Source organism: Octodon degus, unplaced genomic scaffold (assembly GCF_000260255.1).
Source record: "Octodon degus isolate 3935 unplaced genomic scaffold, OctDeg1.0 scaffold00214, whole genome shotgun sequence".
Classification (NCBI taxonomy): Eukaryota; Metazoa; Chordata; class Mammalia; order Rodentia; family Octodontidae; genus Octodon; species Octodon degus.
The window spans coordinates 438,780-459,376 of NW_004524790.1; the positions used below are offsets into that span (position 1 = coordinate 438,780).

General features: G+C 46.7%; 1 protein-coding gene across 1 annotated transcript in view; it reads left to right on the plus strand.

Moving 5' to 3' along the window:
- LOC101593036 (mucin-16) overlaps positions 1–20,597 on the plus strand; it is a 101,923-nt gene that overhangs the window by 68,487 nt on the left and 12,839 nt on the right. Inside the window, exons 56-71 of the mRNA XM_023705122.1 lie at positions 2,886–3,010; positions 3,107–3,174; positions 3,606–3,778; positions 3,986–4,021; positions 7,994–8,118; positions 8,212–8,279; positions 9,155–9,327; positions 10,722–10,757; positions 11,740–11,802; positions 13,236–13,357; positions 13,444–13,511; positions 13,675–13,847; positions 13,992–14,027; positions 16,395–16,525; positions 16,861–16,928; positions 18,194–18,342. Of these exons, the coding sequence (XP_023560890.1) occupies positions 2,886–3,010; positions 3,107–3,174; positions 3,606–3,778; positions 3,986–4,021; positions 7,994–8,118; positions 8,212–8,279; positions 9,155–9,327; positions 10,722–10,757; positions 11,740–11,802; positions 13,236–13,357; positions 13,444–13,511; positions 13,675–13,847; positions 13,992–14,027; positions 16,395–16,525; positions 16,861–16,928; positions 18,194–18,342 (1,614 nt within the window). The remainder of the gene's footprint in view (positions 1–2,885; positions 3,011–3,106; positions 3,175–3,605; positions 3,779–3,985; positions 4,022–7,993; positions 8,119–8,211; positions 8,280–9,154; positions 9,328–10,721; positions 10,758–11,739; positions 11,803–13,235; positions 13,358–13,443; positions 13,512–13,674; positions 13,848–13,991; positions 14,028–16,394; positions 16,526–16,860; positions 16,929–18,193; positions 18,343–20,597) is intronic.

Consider the following 20,597-nt stretch of genomic DNA (forward strand, 5'->3'; position numbering starts at 1 on the left):
CACTCAGGTGAGCCTCCCAGGTGGGGTGACTCATCCCATCCAGCAGACCTTCCTGCACCATTCAGCAGGGCACAGGCCTCGCTAGAACCGGGGCATACTGTGGTGCCCTCATGCCTTCTTATAACACAAGAATGAAGGTTTTCATCACTGCCTTAGAGATGAGGAACTGTGTTGACTGTACAAAACTCTGATGTTATTCTGCTTTATAGGAGGATTGCCCTTGTATAAGAAGTAGACTCACCACACTTCCCATCTGCAGTGCTTTTCAGGGTTTTGTGTCTCCCATGGGAATAGACTGTCCCATACAAATCACACTGAGGATGCATCACAGCAGGACACCTCAGCATCTCCCCAATCCTACTCCCTTCTATTCTTTTGCATTGTACTCCTAGCATGGTCAAACCCTTTCTGTGTCCTCATGTCTTTTGTCTACCAGGCGTGTGAAGGGTGGTGCAGCCACAGGAGTTGACATCCTCTGCTCCTTCCACTCTACCTCCACGGGCTTTATGCTGGACAGAGAGAAGTTGTACAAGGAGCTGAGTCATGAGACCCATGGTGTCACCCAACTGGGCCAGTATGTCCTGGACAATGACAGCCTCTACGTCAACGGTGAGAGGCTTTGAAATCTCTACAAGCCCAGTGAGTTGCATATCCTCTCTCTTTCTTGTATTCTCATCAGTCCCTGTCCTTTCCCTCCCTGTAAAGGCTACAACCACCACACCCTGAGGACTACCTCCAGCAGTGAGTATCATAGATGAAGGATTCTTTATAGTCCTGAAAAATACCTCTGTCCAAGCCCCAAACCTGAGCAACAGAAAAAAACAAGAGTCCATACCTCTTCTCAGTAGTACTGTAAACTGTTATGCATGTATATCCCCTAATTCTCCACATACACAGGCATCTCCTCCCTGGTATCTCTAGAATGATAGTGTCTACAACCCTAGCACTGGTGGGATTTCCTGCCACCTTCTGCTACCACAGCACCTACATCCACGGTTAAGTCCATGTCAGGATATTGGTTTCTTCTTTCAGCCTGAGGAGGCTTTGCTGCACAAGGCCACTGTGCATAATTCACATGGGACTCACATCAGAGATCTTTAAGTCAGCCACTGGCCATGCTGACATAGAAAGTAGACTTCCATCCCTACTGGATGGGGCAATTGTGTTCTTTTTAAAGTATCAAACCTGGGGTACCGCAGTCACCCATGGCTCATCTCCAGTGGCCAAGTAGCGTCTCCCTTGGTGATGTCTCCTGTTCCATTCCCCATCATCTCTCAGGACCCTGATGACTACACCTACCCAGCCTCAAGTATTGTCCCCAACAGTGTGCATTCCAGACTGCTGGGTGCCTCTGCCCACCCCTTTCCTCCCACAACAAAGAGCTGCTCCAGCAGCCAGCTCCTCCTCTTCCTCTTACCTTTTCTGTTTCATGGGAAGAAATCCATAGGACATGTATAGAAATGTCCAATGAATTGAAGGTGGCAGGAGCCACCACCCTTCACATGCATGTAGTGCTGATGCTCTGACTTCGGACTGAAGGTGGAAGGCCCACAGCACAAACTCATGGCTACAGTCAGAACAGCTACCCTCATTTCCTTAGAGCGGGAACATAGTTCAGATTTCATTCATGATCTTTTGCTCTCCTCAGCAACTGTGAGCAACATGTCCTTCCCAGCATCGTCTCCAGCTCCATCATCCACAATCCGGCCCACAGGTATGAAGGTCTACAGGCTCCTGTTGACGCCAATAGAATTGTTACCTAACAGCTTGATAGTGACTCGATATCTGATCACCTCTCCCATGATCACTCACCTCACCCAAAGAACTCATCCATTTCTGTGGATTTCAGAAACCACCCAATAGCCAGCCAATGACACACTGCAGCTTCTGCCCTTTGGCACTCTCATGTCCCAGACACCGCTGAGACCCACACTGATCGCTGAGGCTGATGTCATCACTGCCCCCCAAACCTATTTCCCTTCAACACCAAAGCCATCAGCCCTCCTGTCACTCACCTACCAGAACCATCCACCACCACACATCGCCTCTTCTCAGTCTGGCATAGCTCTCAAGTCCTTGCTTTCTTGGCCACTTTTTCATACAAGCTTTATTTAAAGCTCCAGCATGCTTTTTGCTGGGATGAGGGCAACACCTCTCTTCTGGATTCCAACTCTCCTCCAAGCAGGTGCAGCAGCCTCCTTCTCAGGGGGCCTTTTCCCATGGAATGCCCACCTTGTTGACAATCTTTGGAAGACTCCACTCAGTCTACAAGGCGTACTCCCAGCCCTGCAGTGCACAGTCACTCAGTACCCACTGTGGGCTCAGACATGCCTTCCCTCCTCACATCCATGCCTTCCTGTAGCCACAGTGTAGGAACAGCAGATTCCCCAAGTGAGCCTTGGCTGTGCCCCAGCCTGAGCTTCAACTAGGTGATCCCTTCTGCTGAGGAAGCTCTCCCTGCCTGGCTGATTTCAATCAACTAAACTTTGCACCATGGTGTCAGTTAATCCTGGAATGATCCTCCCTCCAGGAAACTTTCCTCATCCACTGCTTGGGGTTCTTCCTGATATTACATACCTGTTTTCCTTGCCAACTCGCCTGGAAGCATGATTGTCTTCTTACTTCCATGCCCTCCACGTTGAGCCATTGTGTCCTATTACACTTTGGACTCACCAGAGCCCATCACTGAATCTTGAGCCCATCAGGCACCCAACAAATGTTCATTGAGTAAGTGAATAAACATTACTGATCACTTAGGTATTTCAGAATTGCCCTTGTTTAGCTCCTCACATCCAGAGTCAAAAATCCCACAGTCTAGGCTGGAAGAAAACTAACTCATGACTATGACCCAAACTGGACCCTTTTCTCTTCCTCCAACACTACAGTCAGTGGCTCCACCATTGTTCGGGTCACCATCAACTTCACCATCACCAACATGGATTACACAGAGGAAATGGGGAACCCAGGCTCCTTGAAATTTAACACTACCGAGAGAATCCTTCAGCGCCAGGTACCAGCATGTCCATGGCCCCAGGCCCCCAGTCTCACACTTGCCTTTTCAACCTCCTCAGCCATCCTCACTTATCGCCTTTTCTTTTGCCTACAGCTGAGGTTGCTGCTGAACAAGACCAGCATCGGGCCACTGTACCCTGGCTGCCACCTGGCTGCACTCAGGTGAGCCTCCCAGGTGGGGTGACTCATCCCATCCAGCAGACCTTCCTGCACCATTCAGCAGGGCACAGGCCTCGCTAGAACCGGGGCACACTGTGGTGCCCTCATGCCTTCCTATAGCACGAGAATGAAGGGTTTTTATTACTGCCTTAGAGATGAGGAACTGTGTTGACCGTACAAAACTCTGATGTTATTCTGCTTTATAGGAGGATTACCCTTGTACAAGAAGTAGGCCCACCACACTTCCCATCTGCAGTGCTTTTCAGAGTTTTCTGTCTCCTATAGGTGTAGACTGTCCCATACAAATCACACCCAGGATGCTTCACACCAAGTGCCTCAGCATCTCCCCAATCCTACTCCCTTCTATTCTTTTGCATTGTACTCCTAGCATGGTCAAACCCTCTCTCTGTGTCCCCGTGTCTTTTGACCACCAGGCGTGTGAAAGGTGGTGCAGCCACAGGAGTTGACATCCTCTGCTCCTTCCACTCTACCTCCACAAGCTCTGTGCTGGACAGAAGGAAGCTATACAGGGAGCTGAGTCATGAAACCCATGGTGTCACCCAGCTGGGCCACTATGCCCTGGACAAAGAGAGCCTCTACATCAATGGTGAGGGACGGCATTGTACCACAATCTCTCTCAGTTGGAAAGTTGAATTTTCCTAATGGCTTCAATCTCATCACCTGCTGGACTCCTTCCTAAACATCCAATTCCCTGCCTCTTTTCCTTCCTTTTTACCTAGCTGGTCTACAAGTCTTTCTGTATCATGTATCTTTTATGTCTACCCAGTGTTCTCAACTTTATTTTTCTTTACAGGCTACACCTTTGAAGGCACCACTGCTACACCTACCAGTGAGTATTCCTAGCTTTGGTTTCCTGGGTCACGCCTCCACTTGCTGTTGGAAAATAGCTGTTGTCCTCATTCTCTCCTCATTGAGGAAAACGCAGGGAGGGAAATGTCCTTAGTTCTTCATTTTTCTTCCCCTGGATCTTGGTAAAGAACTCCAGGTGAGGAGCAGAGAGGGCTGATGCACGGATCTATTCTCCCATCATGTTCTGACCAGAATGTCAGAACCCTTTTCACTTTCATTACCCCACAGTCCTACCGTGTCACTGCTCAAGGCAAACCAAGGCGCAATGAAAATCCCAGAATTTAATTTAATGAGCAAGTGGTGATTCATGAAGCAGGAACCATTAAGCAGAAGATGGCTTTGGGTGCCCCCAGAGAAGGAAAGCAAGAGGACTTTCTTGGATAAATAGGAGGCCAAGCCAAGAAAACCCTCAACTAGTTACCACGCTGTAGTTCTCATTGGATCTATCCCACATCCCTCTTTCTTTATGTCAGTTCACAACTTCTGGTTGGCAAGCTTCAGTTTCATTTTTTCTTTGACAGAAATATTTGTCAAAAATCTCCCAAATTTCAGTCATTTTTAGGAGCTGTGTCAGGTATACTTTCTTGGCTAGTGCCAGGATGCACTGATATTTCTGCCTTGGATCTCTCAATCCCAGTCTCCATGGTATTTTATTTTAACTGTATCATTTTCTTATCCTTTAAATTCATCTCTATTTTGTTGTTGTTGTTATTGTTGTTGTTGTTTTTGTGGTTGCGGTTGTGGTTGTTGCTGCTGCTGCTATTGTTCCAACACACTCTGAAGATCAGTGTCACATTTGTCAGGTTTTCAGCAATTGTTTATTAAACTCCCCCAAGTACTGCGCTAAATCACACATCCTCTTAGTCTTCCCAAGATGCTGTAAGAAAATAACACAGCCTGGGAGGCTCCCATGACAGGTATTTAGTTTGTCTTAGTTCTGGAGGCTGAAGTCCTAACATCAAAGTATTGGCACGTTTGTTTCTTTCCATTTCCCCTGAAATATAGACAGCTGTGTCCTCCTCGGCCTTTCCTCTGTGTGTATCTCACTCAGATGTCTTCTGTAAAAGATCCTTATCAATTTGGATGAGGACCCAACCTGATGACCCTGTTTGAGCACTGCTCTTGTGTACTCCTCCCCAAATAGAGTCATATCCTGATATTCTGAGGTCCTGGAGGTTCAACCTTGGAGGATGGCACGGATTAAACATTGTCTCCTTTAACTCTTACTCCAACTATGTGACTCAGCTTCGTTGTACAGGTGTAGAAGCTTAGCCTTAGCCTGCCAACACCTCAAAGAAATAAATAATATCCTGCAGAGTATATAATTGCAAACAAAATAAATCACATGTGGTAAGATAAAAAAAAGAAAGAAAGAAATAATAGATCCAGTTCTCTTTACTCTAAATCTGGCCTAACTCTCTGTGCTGTTTATCACCTAATGACTTAGTCTAATGACCATGCTGTGTGTGTGTGTGTGTGTGTGTGTGTGTGTGTGTGTACATATTATGTTCAAGTCAAATGTTCGTCACATTCCCAGCAAGCTTCTCATCATGAGAATTTTGTAAGCTCAAATGATTCTTGCATTAAATATGTGCCTTCTCCACTCTCTAAGCTCTGCTTGGGTCTATGGCTAGTTACCCTTCCTTGTTCTTTGCAAAAATAAAGTGATTCTGGGTTGTTAAGATCCAATAACAGCCGTCCTTTCCAAAACAATAAGAGAAAAATAAAATTAGTATCTGCTCCCCTGATGGTTTTCCAATCCTTGGAATGGTTCCTGGAACACTCTAGAACCAATTTGCTATGTATGAAAGGACAAGATGGGTGAATAGAATGAGAGAGAAAGGGTGTACAAATGGTTGGGATAAGAAAGGATGGACAGAAAGAAAAAGATAATGGAGGAGAGGTGGATAAATAGGAGAAAGGAAAACAGACACAAGGAAAGAAAGATGAATGAATTTGTAGGCAAACTAATGGAAGTAAATGCAAGGAACAAGAAGAAAATATGAATGGAGAAATGAAAGGGAAAATGTAAAGGGAAATGCAAGGAAAGATCAGTGAAAGAGTGGGGGGAATTTCGAACAAAAACCTGGGTAGAAGTTGGTATGGATCAGAAGCGGAGTGGAAGGAAAAATGCCTGCATTCGTGGGTTAATGAATGAAAGAAAGAGATGCAAGTAGGAGGGAGACTAGATAGATAGGCAGAAACAAGGAGGAAGGAGGAAAGGAACTAAGGGAAGGGAGGGAGAGGGAGGAAAGAAGAAAGGAAGGCAAAGAGAAGGAGCCTTGGATAAAGGGATGGAAGAAAAACCGCAGCACAGAAACAAAGATTAATGGATGGAAGAGAAGATGGATAGAAGGACATGTGGATATGGAAACATAGAAAGAAAGGGATATAAATGAGAAGAGTAAACGTAGAAAGGAAGGAAAGGATGAATGGATGGATGGAAGGAAAGAAAGGAGGCCAGGAAAAAGGATAGATGAATGAGTTAAGGAAAATAATGGTGAAAGGATGGATGACGGAGAAAGGGAAGGCAAATGCATGCGTGCAAAGAAACGTGGAACTATAAAGAGGCAAAAGTAGAGAAGGAAGAACTACCCAAGGGAAAGGAGGGAGATAGAGAGAAGTAAACTTTCCTTTCAGAGATATTAGACATTAGTTCATATTTATATTAAAACTATACCACATAGCAAGTCATCAGAGAACACTCATTACTTATGTCATAAACACTGAGGGCCATGTCTACCCTGTGCCCACCCTTGTTTAATTACTGTGCAAATGTCAATTTGTTCAAGCCTTGAGGTAGAAATCAGTGCCGTGATCATGACCTTAATCTAGGGGTGTGCAAGTCAAACAGCAGGGAGGTTGGTGATTGTTGGGGTGAGGGGGGAACGAAGGAGAGGGAGAGGGAGACAGGGAGGGAGAGGGAGAGGGAGACAGGAAGAGAGAGACGGAGAGGGAGAGGGAGAGGGAGAGAGGAACAGCATGGCGACCTCGTACGTGCAGCCAGGGGAAAGAGAGAGTGAGGAGAAATCTTCTATGGCAGCAAGTAAGAGACATCTGGGTAAACTCCCAAAGCAGTGTCACCCCAAACAACGGAAACAAGGAAGCCTCTGCATGTTCGTGCTGGGGCAACCTCTCATGGCATGTAGAGGTACACACGCTCCTGAGCATATGAAGTTTCTTCCACACATTGCCACTTTAAAGAGGCAGATGGAACTAACTTCCAGGGTGAAGAATAGGGCAGTGTAAGGACATCACAGTAGGCACCGGTTCCTCTTCCGTCTACAAGTTCTGGGTGGGATTTAGCCTGTTCCTGCTGATTCTCTCTCTGATAGGGCTTTATCTGAAACAAAAGTGTGAAGCGATTTTCGCCACTAGGGACTTATCCCCCGCATCCGCAGGGGCCTGACTCCAAGTTCCTACTCGGCAGCCACGCTACACACAGATCCTTTCTCATCCGAAGGAGCGCACGGTAGCGGTGCACGCCTGAGGCAGGAAGGTTGCGGATCCAAGGCAAAGCCGAGCAACTTACTAGGACCCTGCGTCAAAATTAAATACAAAATGTTTAAGGTGTTGGGGGTACACAGCTCAGTGAAGAGGCCCCGAGTCCGATCCCCAGCTAAAAAAGGCCCGCAGACAGATAAGGCTGTGCTGGTGTTTTCACAGAGAGCTCCATCCTGCATATGTGTGTGGGGGCAAAGCATTTGAGCCCCTAAATCAATTATACTCTGGTTTCTCTTCTTATCATACATATCTTTTATCTTTTACTGAACTCCTAAATCAAAGGGGCCTTTAATTCACCGCTGAAGCTGTCTCCATTAGAAAGTCATCCTTGCTTTACCAAGAGACTCACAAAGGGGCCTAGGAAGCCCCACCATTGCCCTTGCCCCTCTCCAAGGGAACCCCCACTGACCTCCTGTCCTGTGAGCTTTCTCTCTCTCTCCCGCAATAGCCAAGGCGGTCCGTGAGGAGCTGCTCACGGTGAACTTCACCATCAACAACCTCCGCTACTCGGTGGACATGGGCCATCCTGGCTCGCCCAAGTTCAGCATCACAGACACAGTCATGCAGCACCTGGTGAGTGGCCGGAGACCCCCTCCTATGCCTCCACCCCCATTCTAGGACTATTTCCTTTCTCTGAGCAACACTGGTTCCTCCCTTCCTTTCCAGCTCAGCCCTCTGCTCCGGAGGAGTAGCCTGGGTGCCCGGCACACAGGGTGCAAACTCGAGGCGCTGAGGTAAGAAGCACCACCAATCGCGTGCTCCCCCTCCTCCCCACCACATCCAGTGCAGGAGGACTTGGAGTTCGGAATGTGGCACTGGCATGAGCTGTTTATGTTCTCTTTTGGTCTTTTACATTCTTCTTTTATTTTTTTTTCTAAATTTGCATTTTAGTGCATGTTTGTGATACCCAGTAAATACAGTCTCAGACGCAGTCCTCATTCAACGCTGGTGCCCTTTTCCTCCTCCCCACCCCACCACCCCCATTATTTCCTATGTCTAGAAACTTGTTGGGATCTCCTATGTGTGGAATGGTACTGTATTTGTCATTCTGCGGCTGGCTTATTGCATATGGTGATTCCTCAAAAAGTAACACTAGAAATTCTATTTGACGCAGCCAGTCCCTGTCTAGGTATCTTCCTGGAAGAATCCTAAGGACGTCATAGCATAGCAAGACACAAATGCCGTGTGTCTAGCAGCCCAGTTCATAACAGCAAACTCTTGGAAGTGACCTATATGCCCATCAACAGATTAACGGATAAAATCGTGTTGCATTGACACACAGTGGAGCGCTAGGCTGCCGTAGAGAGAAATAAACCTGAGTTATTTGTAAGAATGGCTGTACCTTGAAGCAGTAATGTTATCTGAAGTGTACCTGAGAAGTAAACCAGGAAGGAGAGAAAGAAAAGAGAGGAGGGAGGGAGAGAGGGAGGGAGGGAGGGAGGGAGGGAGGGAGGGAGAAGGAGAATCTTCCAGACAGAAGTATGATTACATGTCGATGCAGCAAATGGTTCAACAAGACCAGAAGGCTGGCCATGAGGTGTGCAGTGGCCACAGGTACAGAGATGCCAGGTGGTCCCTGTCCCCTGAGAGCTCTTCTCCCCCTCCCCAGGTCTGTAAAGAATGGTGCTCAGACACAGGTGGACATGCTCTGCACCTACCACCAGCCCACCAGCAGCCCGGGTCTGTCTGCCAAGCAGGTTTTCCATGAGCTGAGCTGGCAGACCCGGGGCATCACCCGGCTGGGTCCTTACTCTCTGGACAAAGACAGCCTCTACCTCAATGGTGAGTCAGCCCCAGCTCCCTAGACTCCTGCAGCCCATGTGTGCAGCTAGTTACCAGTTCCTTAGACTTGGGGTGTGCATCCTGCCTTCACCCACCCAGACCTCACAGCCATCACGCAAGGCCAGTTCTTGGTGAGTCCCTCTCTGCGGGTGAAGAAACTGAGGTTGAGATGGGTAAGCAGTTTACCCAGGTAAATTGGGTGCAGCATGAGCTTCTGTTCTCACCCTGCATTACCAGGCTCTGCTTTATGCATAAACACACAGAAGGCTCAGCCTGGAGAGACCTCAGGAGGGAAACACTTCTGTCCTCCCATTCGGAGTTTTCCTCTTTCTTTATAGCCAGTGCTTTTGGGCAGGTTTCCTGTCCTAGAAGGAAGGCAGGCACTCTGAAACTCTAGGCATCAAAGCCCCAGAAACATGGGGAACTAGCATCCGTGTTGACACAGGATGCAGAGGGCACTTCTGCTGTGGGGCTGCTGGAGGCAAAGGGTGACCATGGAGGACTTCATTAAATTCCTACCTTCCCCTTTCTCTTGTCCCCAACCTGGAGTGGAACTCATACTCTCATCACAGTTGCCCCATGAAGTGAAAAAGGGGACATTCTGGGCCTTCACAACTCCCATTTTTAAAAAGGGGCAAATTAAGTCACAAGGAGGAAAGGGGGTCTGCTCACAACTCATAGTAATTTTGTGACCAATCTGGATCTCAATATTCTGACTTTGTACCTGGGTCCTTTGATTGGACCAATGGAAGGGCTTGTATAGGATCTTCCCCATCATAAACTGTACAGATTATATAATGCATTTTGGTGTCCACTTGGTATTTATCAAGTGTGTACTACAATCCTCACTTTGTACCTGGCATTGAAGAGAGAGGTAACTTACACATACCTCACATACCTGTGTCCTGTACTAATATAAATGCCAGTGGGGCAGTGACTGTTTTGTTCAAAACTACCCCAAATATCAGAGGAGCCCTGGACATAATAAATGTTCATTAGATATCCATTAGATTGAAGGATAAGTTGGAGGGAGGATAGAAAGGCAGGGGATGGCCTGGATAGATGGATGGATGGGTGGATGAGTGGGTGGGTGGGTGGGTGGGTTGGTGGGTGGATGGATAGTTGAGTGGATGGAGATGCAAGGGGACAGAGGAATGAGGCTAAATCTTATAATAGCTTCTTATTGGGAGCATCTTGTAAATATGGATAAGGAAGAGACAGGTCTAGTATCAGGAAGTTATTTTTCATGACGATATTTAAGGCAGATAGAGAAAGTGAGTTAATTACACTGAGTACATCCAGGAAGTTACCCAGGCAGGAGCACACACCAGGGTTTAAGCATGGTGCATGGAATGTTCTCCCACCTCCCTTTATGTGTGACTTTTCTTTTTCAGGTTATAATGAACCTGGTCCAGAAGAGCCTCCCACAAGTAGGTATCTAAATCCAGTGTTCCTTCCAGCCTCTGTAGCTCTTGGGCCAAGATTTTCTCTTCATTTGCAGAGGGAGCTTGCCACAAACTCAGACCATCTCCTGAGTAGAGCTAAAATTTCAGTGGGAGCAAGAATGCTGAGTCCTTTTGGGGTCTGAGTTTCTGAATTTGCCATGCTCCTCTGGGTTGGGGTAGAGTAGGAGTTTGAAAATAAATCTCCTACAGGGGTTAAAGGCTGGGGCCAGATGGTGACCATGTAGCTCAGGCCTCCACTTAGCAAATCTACAGGGGTCCCACCAGGGGCTACATTATCAACCTGCAAGCCTGTGGCTACCCAAGTGGTTTTGACTACAAATTGCCCATTCTCTCACCTATTTGTCCACTCAACTATTTTTCCAGCCATCAATTTTTCCGTACTTCCAGTTATTCCTTTTCCCATATATCATCTTTCTGGCTACCCATTCATCTGTCTGCCTATCCATCCATCTACCCATCCATCCATCCACCCGGTCTTTTCCCCCTTGATCTGTCTGTTCATCCTTCTTTCCATCCATCCAGCCAACCATTCTGTTGTCCACCCACCATGGTGCCCATCACCCTCTTGCCTTTCCTCTTCCTCTCCTTCCATCTTAAAAACTTTTCTTCCTTGTTTCTATTCATTTTTATATTCTCTCTTGACCCTTCACTTGTCCATCTTTCCTTCTGTCTATTCCTTCAACACATCCGTTGTCTGCCAGCTCATTCATTCAGCATCTTTATCATGCCTCTCTTATTCATCCTCTCTCATTTGCTTGAGTTAATTTCATTCAAAGGCTTGATCATGCCTCTACTCACGTGATTGCTCCTCCACTCAATCTGCTTTCTGTCCCACTTACAAATGGTTGTTCTGGCTTGGTCGCCTGGTGGAGACCGAGTGAGCCTAAAGGGGCTGCCCTTGCACCGTGGAGTCTCTGTCCCTCACTGATGACCATGCTTTCTGCAGCTCCTGCGCCAGCCACCACATTCCTGCCATCATCAGTATCAGTGCAGCCAGAAGTCACCCCAGGTATTATGGAACCCCTTTTCCTCCCATAAAGTAATATTCCCTTGGAGAAGGTGTCTTAGTTACTTTTTTACCAAAACAAAATACCTGACACCCAAAGTTAAAAGAGGAAAGGTTTATTGCAGCTCAGAGTTTGTAGAGATTTCAGTCCACAGTTGGCTGGCTCTGAGGCAGGTAGCATGACAGAGGGGCATCACAGAGGAGAAACGGTTTATGACAGGCAGAAGGCAGTAAAAGCACACAGGACAACAGCAGCCTTTGCTGCCTCTTATATTCTATCCAGGATCCACCCCCTAAGAGGGTAGCATTCACACCTGGGGAGGGCCTTCCCACGACCCACACCCAGAACTATGCCAAACCGATCAGCAGACTAAGTAATCACACAACCTAATGTCAGCTGCACACAGTTAATGCCAGCATCACACATCCTAGATCCAGGCACCTCTGAAAAGCTCCAGCCCTGGCCCCACGAGGCTTTGGGGGGACATCTAGACCCAAGCCAGAACAGAAAGTGCATGATGGAGAGGAGGAATAAGAGGAAGCAGAGGAAGAGGAAATGGGAGGGGGAAGAAGAAGACTGGGAAGAGGCAAAACAAAAGGGGTGGGCTGTCACATAAGAGCTAGGAAACCAGTAGGTGAAGATCGTTGTGTCAGGGTGATGGATATAATCACAGATTAGACTAGTAATTTAGGCATAAGCCTTCCCTCATAGAAATGCCACTTGTAAAATAAACAGACAATTATAATGAAATGTGGGGCTAGAGGGTACATTCTGGCACAGAAGGGAGGGGGGAGGGTTTCTGGATGAAATCCTTCCTGAACTGAGTCTTTCAACATGAATGGAAGGGCTTCGGGCAGATAGGGCATGAAGGGTGCTCCTGGAAGAAGGTCTTGCATAAGCCAAGCCTCAGTCAGCACAGTGTGTTGTGAGGTTTGGTGGGAATTTGTTTTGCATGGAGTGTAAATGTTAACCCAGAATGCCTGGGTACATGAGACTGGACAGCCAACGGGAACCACACTGGAAAGGATATGCAACCCCAAGAAGCTTGAACGTAACACCAAAGACCATAGGGAATGATGGGAGGTACTAAAGCAGTCAGTCCTAGTGAAATGTCCATTTCAGAAAGATTCTTGCAGTCTTCCTGAGTAGAAAGCCCTCTACACAGAGAATCCAGTAACTGCTGTGACACTAGCCTGGCTCAGAGAAGACCAGAGCTGGGATGGGGAAGGAGAGTGGATGGACATGGGGAACATTCTGCCAGTAGAATGGTATTACCCAGAGGTGGAGAAGGGTGCAGATTCTACCTTGGCCAGTCACATTGGTGATCGGGAATGGTGATGCTGGGGTAGAGGCCAACAGCTGATGCATGTAGGATTCCTATCTGATATCCGGCCAGCTCTCAGCTATAGGCATCTCTCCTCCTCCCTTCCTGCAGCCACGGGGTACCATCTAAAGACCCTCACACTCAACTTCACCATCTCCAACCTCGGGTATTCACCAGACATGAGCAACAGATCGGCCAAGTTCAACTCCACCGAGAGGATCCTTCAGTACCTGGTGAGGCCTCGGTCCAGGGGAATAAATCCCACCCAGGCACTCCATCAACTGCTGACTTCCTGACCCTCCTTCGTCTCCCTTCGCAGCTCAGATCCTTATTCCAGAACACCAGCCTGGGCTCCTTCTACACAGGGTGCTGGCTATCCTCCCTTAGGTGAGCTCTCAGTCTGGCCACCACCAGGAATGGCCGGTCCTCTCTGTGACTGCTTCCTTTCTCTCTGCCCACTGTTTCGTTCTTGCTGCTCCTTCCTTCTGGTTCCCATCCCCAGCCAGAGCTCTGAGAACTCCTCTAGAGTCCCCATATCCTTTACTCCCAGGCCTGAGAAGGACAGCAAAGCCACTGGCGTGGATGTAACCTGCACCTATCGTCCTGACCCCATGGGTTCTGGGCTGGACAGTGAGCAGCTGTACTGGGAGCTGAGACGACTGACCCACAGCATCACCCAGCTAGGAAACTTCTCCTTGGACCAGGACAGTCTCTACGTCAATGGTGAGCAGCAGCCACCACGCTGGGCTGCATTGGAGAACCCACATTCTAGCCCTCCAGGGCTCCTATTCCACTCTCAACATACATCTCTCTCTCTCTCTCTCTCTCTCTCTCTCTCTCTCTCTCTCTCTCTCTCTCTCTCTGCAGGTTACACCAACCAGACTTCAACAACGCCCCCTAGTGGTGAGTATTCACTGACACCCTCTGTTCCCCCAGAACTGCCCCTTACCTGCAGGTAAGGAAGCATCAGTCTCAGCTTACATCTCTAACCACAAGGAGATGAGGAATTAGAGACATGCGCTGAGAAATCCTCACCATAAAATCAGCTATGGTTCACCTCCATATGGTTGACTGGACACAGAGAAATAGCCATGATATGGTTGGGTGACTAGATGTGGTAACATGCTAGTGTCACTTGAGCCCAGGAGTTTGAGACTACCATGGGTAACATAGCAAGACTCCCTCCAGCAAAAAAAATATTGCTTGGGTTGATGGATGGAAGAAAGTAAGGGAACAATTGAGTATAAACACCGTGTACCAGATGTTTAGGCCTCTGTGCCTCTGTGCCTCTGTGCTAGGCCTAACTCTGTGTGTGGACCAGATAGCTTCTTTGTCAATGGTGAGTGCTCCTGCTGGAATGGATTTACAGTGACCATTATTCATCCCTATTCTGTGACCCATCCTCTGTAAATCAGACTGCCCAGGGCCTTTCCAAAAAGGCAGCAGAGATGGTCTTTCCCATTGTTTCAGATAAATAGCACGGGACTCTTCGACCAAATCACAGTCACCGATTTTAAGTTTCAAGCGTTTACCTCTCATTCACTTCCTTCCACTGCTATTGTGGTAGAACTGGCAAGAGAAACTGTAGATATTTAAGCTGAACAATGTTATGATTTGATATATGTATAATTTCTGAATGATGACCACAGTCAAATAATCCAGTGCATGATCCCCTCACATGATTATCTTGTGTGATGCATGCATGGGGAAGGGGGAGGTGAGATTCCCTCACCGAGAATTTCAAGTCTAGAATATGGCATTATTAACTGCAACCACCATGCTTTACAAGAGACCTCCACAACCTTTTCATGTGATGGAAACATTTTAAACATTGTTTTGTTTTACTTGAGACAGAGGCTCACTGTGTAGTTCAGGCTGCTTTCCACTTGCTAAGGAAGGGGCAGGCCAGGTGGCTCAGCAGACTAAAGCACCACTTGGGCATATGCAATGACCAGGGTTTGATCTCTAGCATGCCATGCCATGCCAGCCCCACCCCCAGGGCACACTGAGACAGTGATTGAGAATGGGCATGGTGGCACATGCCTGTAATCCCAGCACTTAGGAAGCTGAAAACAGGAGGATCACTACAAGTCTGACCTGTATAGTGAGACCCTGTAGACCCTGTAATAAAACACACACACTCACACACACACACACACACACACACACACACACACAAATATTTGCTATGAAGCCCAGAGATCCTGCTGCTTCAGCCTCCTGGGTGCTGGGATTATAGGCATGAGCCACTCTGCCTGGTGATTTCTCTTTGTTTTTTTAAATTAAAATTATTTTAATTGCTAATGGGGTCCTATGCAATGCTGCATGGTGTACATTTTGTAATGTTTGACTCATGCTCAACTCATCTCTTCATAATATACCATAAAACTTTAAATTCTTCTAGATTTTTGCAATAGATGGCACATTCCTGTTGTCTGTAGTGGCCCTACTGTGGAATAGCACATGAGCACTTCTTGCCCCATCTAGCATAGCACCCACTGTTCAGCCTGCCCCCATCTCTCCCCTTCTTCTCCTACCTTTGGTTTAACCTCAGTCTCCTCTCTGCTTCCACGAGACTGACGATTTTAGGTTCCACCTGGGTGAGCTCACCTGGTGCTTGTCTTCCTGCACCTGGTTGATTTTTCTGATATAATCATCTCTGATTCCATCCATGTTACTACAATAACAGTGTTTTCTCCCTCTGTGGGACTTTCAATTCTCTGATGGATAAAGGTGGTGAAGGTGGACGTCCTTGTCATGTTGCAGATCTTAACAAAAATGCTTTTAACTTTTCTCTATTCAATATGCTATTAGTGGCAGATTGGTCATACGTGGTGTTCATGGTGTGTAAGCACAGTAACATCAGCACACTGTTATTTGCAAGATGCCTTGGGGACTCGCTCATGCAGAAGGTGAATCAGGGTGGGCCTTCCAGAACAGTAATAGCATGTTTCCAGAAGACATAAACATCCAACATTGTTCCCTTCTTTCCTGGAGCTCCATCTCACTGAAGCTAAGAAGACAATGAAAGAGTATTCCAGAAATGGGACCAGCTAAGTAAAGAACGGAAAGCTCAGATCATGAGAACCCCCATAGCATTCTCTTGTCCTCTTCGAGATGACTTTCCACTGGGGAGCCCTCTGCATCCCCAGCTTGCAGGCTCCATCGAGGTGGATTCTGATGGTGTGAAGAGGTCTCCTGGGATGCGATGACTCTGTGCAGGGCACTAAGAGGCCCCGACTGTCTTTTCTTTCCTCTCTGTGGCTGCAGGCCATGTAACCCAGAATGTGACCAGCTGGAGCGAGTACCAGCTCAGCTTCCACGTCCTCAACTGGAACCTCAGCAGTGCAGATGCCGCATCCTCAGAGTACAGCGCCTTCAGGAGGGACATCGAGGACAAGGTGGAGACTCTTCATCCTCCCCTCTCCCCTTCTCTTCATGTGCCCCTCATTGCTCCATCTGACTCACACCTATCAAGTGATTATTTCAAGTCCTCTATTTACCTATATGTCCCGTGTCCCCCAGAGTTCTCAAAAGTGACCCACTGGCTGCCTTCCCCACTTCCCAGATGGTCACACTGACACACTAAGACTCAGAAGGGTGTGGTGCGCCTGAGGTCCAGCAGCAAGTTAGGACTAGAGCCAAATTTGAGCCCCAGTCTCTTGTGACAAGGCTTGTGTTCTTCCTGCTGCCCTAAGATACTCCTATCCCACCCTTCCTCCCTGTCCTTTTCTAGGTCACCGCACTCTATCTGAGCAGCCAGCTAGAAGCTGTCTTCCAATCCTGCCTGGTCACCAATTTCACGTAAGTTCTGCAGGCTGGAAGCCTTGTCTGAGTGGGTGACTTGTGGCTCTAGGCTTGTGTGGCACATTCCCACTCCTCTCCACATTCCTGTAGGCCTCTCCCGCAGGCTATCGATTTTCTATAGAAATCTGTTTCTATAGATTTCACTGCAGGAAATGAGGATGCTCCACATGGAGCCACCAGGTCCCAGCATCCACTTCTTTCTCCTGTTCTAGAAATGTAGGAAAAGCAGATATGGGAAATAAACTCAAAATACCAGCCAAATAATAAGCATTTACTATGGGCCATGTCCTCAGTGAGAGCTTCTATGCATGAGTGTCTTGTTTAATTCTCACAACAGCCCCTGTAAGGTGGATACAATGAACATCTCTTTTGTTCAGATAGTAAAACTGTATTAGTCAGCTCCAGATTTCTGAGACAAAAATATCTCAGATACACACCTTAAAGGAAAAGAGGTTTGTTTTTGTTTCATGATTTCAGTGGGTTCAGTCTGTGGTCAAGATGGAGCTTCCCAGGCCCAAATGTGGAAGGGTAGAGCACAGGAATGCTGCTCCCCTATGGCTGCTAGAAAATAAAGACCAGAGACAAGAGTGCACCCTTCTAAGCTACGCTTTCAGTGACCCACCTCCCCAAACCAGACCCCGCCTCCTGCAGACATTCAGCTGCAAACTCACCAATGGATTCATTCACTGAAGAGTTTAGCACTCTGGTGACCCAACCACCTCCCAAAAGGCCTACCTCTGAACACGTAATCCTTCATGGAGGTATTTTAGATCTAACCTGACACTGAGGCGCAGAGGAATGAATTCCTCAAGGACGGTCAGAGTTGAGATTTGAACCCATGCCTCTCAGAGCTTGGGGAAGGAACTAAAACATAAATATGGGAGAAGACGAGGGTCACTGAACATAGTGCTGACAGTACTTCCAAGCTTCAGTTTCTTTGTCTTTAGCAGTATAAGACTACCTCCCTCCTTGATGATGACAAGAAGCTGCATAAATCACTTCTTTTACTGCATCTTTATCATGGTTACTTTTAGTGCTTCTAGCTGGAATAATTTGTAAGCCTTCTCATTTCACTCAGTCTCTGCTCCAGACTGAGTGCATCTGGGTGCAGAAGCATCTGGGTGACTTCCACTTCCTTCCCCCAGGCCACTGGCTCCTTAAAGATGGCAACATGAGGAAAGCAATCTTCTGGCTAAGTTGCTGGTGGTCTTAGCTGCTGTTGTATCGGGTACTGACAGGATTCCTGTGCTCTCTGTTTCTAGGTTAGACTCCAAGGTGGTCACTGTCAAGTTATTTTTCTCCACCCATCTGGACCCCGACCTTGTGAAACAAGTTTTTCTAAATAAGACCTTGAATGCCTCGTCCCACTGGCTGGGCGCCACCTATCAGCTGACGGGCCTACATGTGACAGGTACAAAGTGAGACAGTCTGTTTTGTAGCTGAAAAAGATTATGCAGAAGGGTGGGTCTTTTAGAGAAGCAATTAGATGGACAGAGGTCTTACAGGGGAAAGTGGGATTTCTAGAGTCCCACACTGACAGCCCTGGCAATGGGTCCTCCAGCAGAAGCAGGAAGAGAAAGAGAACATAACACTTGCAACCCAAATAAGTGATTATTTTTGCATGCAAACTTTTTAACCCCAAAATATGGAGTACTGAGAGTTGCCTCCATATACAACTTGTTCTGAATAATGTATTGATTAGTTCTTTCATTCCACAAATACTTGATGAAAACAAATAGGCACTGGTGATAAAATGTGACATTTGCTACAGTAAGAGAATTTCCAGGGTCTGTGGGAGCCCCAAGCAGGGAGACACAGCTCCATCTGCAAAACTTCCCTGTAGGAAATGAAGAAGAAGCTGAGATCTGATGGACACAAAGACCTAGCCAGGCAGCCACAATGTGGAATCGTGTTCCATGTGTCCATAACCTAGAAGACAGGAAGAATGTGGAATATTGGAAGGGAAATGTGTATGAAGTTTAGTGTGGCTGGATATGCGCTGTGACATTATAGAATCTCCACAGTTGAAGCTAAACTGTGGGTAGGGACTTTGTTGGGCTATGAAATGGTTTCAACACGGACCTCACACACTTGGAATCTGATTTTAAAAGTGCACCCAATGATGTCCAGCCTGCCTTGGAAGGAGGAAGAAGGCCAGAGGCAAAAAGATCCATCAAGTAAGAACTTACAGGGCCGGGGAGATAGCTTGGCAGTATGAGAGCCTGCCTGCTTGATAAGCTCAAGATTCTGAGTTTGATCCCTGGTACCACATGCCATGCCAGCCTCAGAACCCCAGGTGCATGGTGCCAGCTTCCAAACCAGGCATGGTGTTGCAGAAAGCAGGCATGGTGGTGCACTCCTGTAACCCCAGCACTGGGGAAGCTAAGAGAGGAGGATCACTATGAGTCCAAGCTGTGTAGTGAGACCTCATATGAAAAAGAAAGAAGGGGGAGAAGGAGGAGGAGGAGAGGAGGAAGAGGAGGAGGAGGAGAATGAGGAGGAGGAGAAGGAGAAGAAGAAGAGGAAGAGGAGGAGGAATTCATGCACCCACAATATATGAATGGCAATGGAATACACATCTCTGATAAAAGTAAACAAAAAGGGGATATAAATGGACCATTTTGTAGTGGAAATATATATATAATATAAATATTATATATATATATATGTCTGTATATACAAAATAGCATAAATATATAGCTTTCTCTTAGTTCAGTGAGAAGAAGGTTTTGAACTAATAGTGTTTGGACAAGATATCATGTCTGCATCTTGTACTAGGAATAACTACTACAAAGGCAACAATATGCAATGTATTAATTATTGTAACTGTACTACTAACCTGTTTTGAAACTGTCTCATTGCTACTTCTGTCTCAATAAAATTATTAAAATATAAAAAGAAGAAAAACAACAACAGCAACAGCAACAGCAACGACTTAGGGCATGAATGAGGATCTCTTGCAAAAGGATGTGATGGCTGACTTTATAACTAATTCAGTAGCCTTTTACCTTGTAAGAGCAATAATGTCTCTTAGGAAGATTTATCTTTTGTAGGCACAACGTGGAAAAGTGGGATTAAGAAGCATGTTACCTGTATTAATCAAAAAAGTAAAGTTTATTTTTAAAAAGACAAACATCTTTAATACTTTAAAGGCTTATAATCGACTTCAGGGTTTTTTGGTCACACTAAAGTGCAGGAAGTTACGCACCACTTACAAGCTGATTGGGCACCTAGCACAACACTCAGCTCAGGCCTGGTGTTCTTCCTGATGTGCATGTGAACCATTAGTGACGGCTCTTCTTTCATGGGAATTGGGCATGGAGAAAGTAGTGCTCAAAAACAGCATGGGAATGAGTTATAGATTTAAACTGAAGTATGTTGACCATCCTTGAACATTATAATGGCTGAAAATGGACAGTAACCAAGTGTCTAGGATTGTGATATTGTATTTTAAAGTCTTCAGTGAAATTCAGCGTATTGTGACTGGTGTCTCATCTGATGTATGATACGGTGTGACTCATTGTTTACACTTGCGAACTGCTGTCTTCAATGAATGAGACTCTAGGCAACAAGACTGAGGCAACAACTATATCTAATGAAAATTACTATGAAAGGAAAAAGAAGTATGTGACACATACGTGCTGGGGTTATCAGTACCTTATTTGA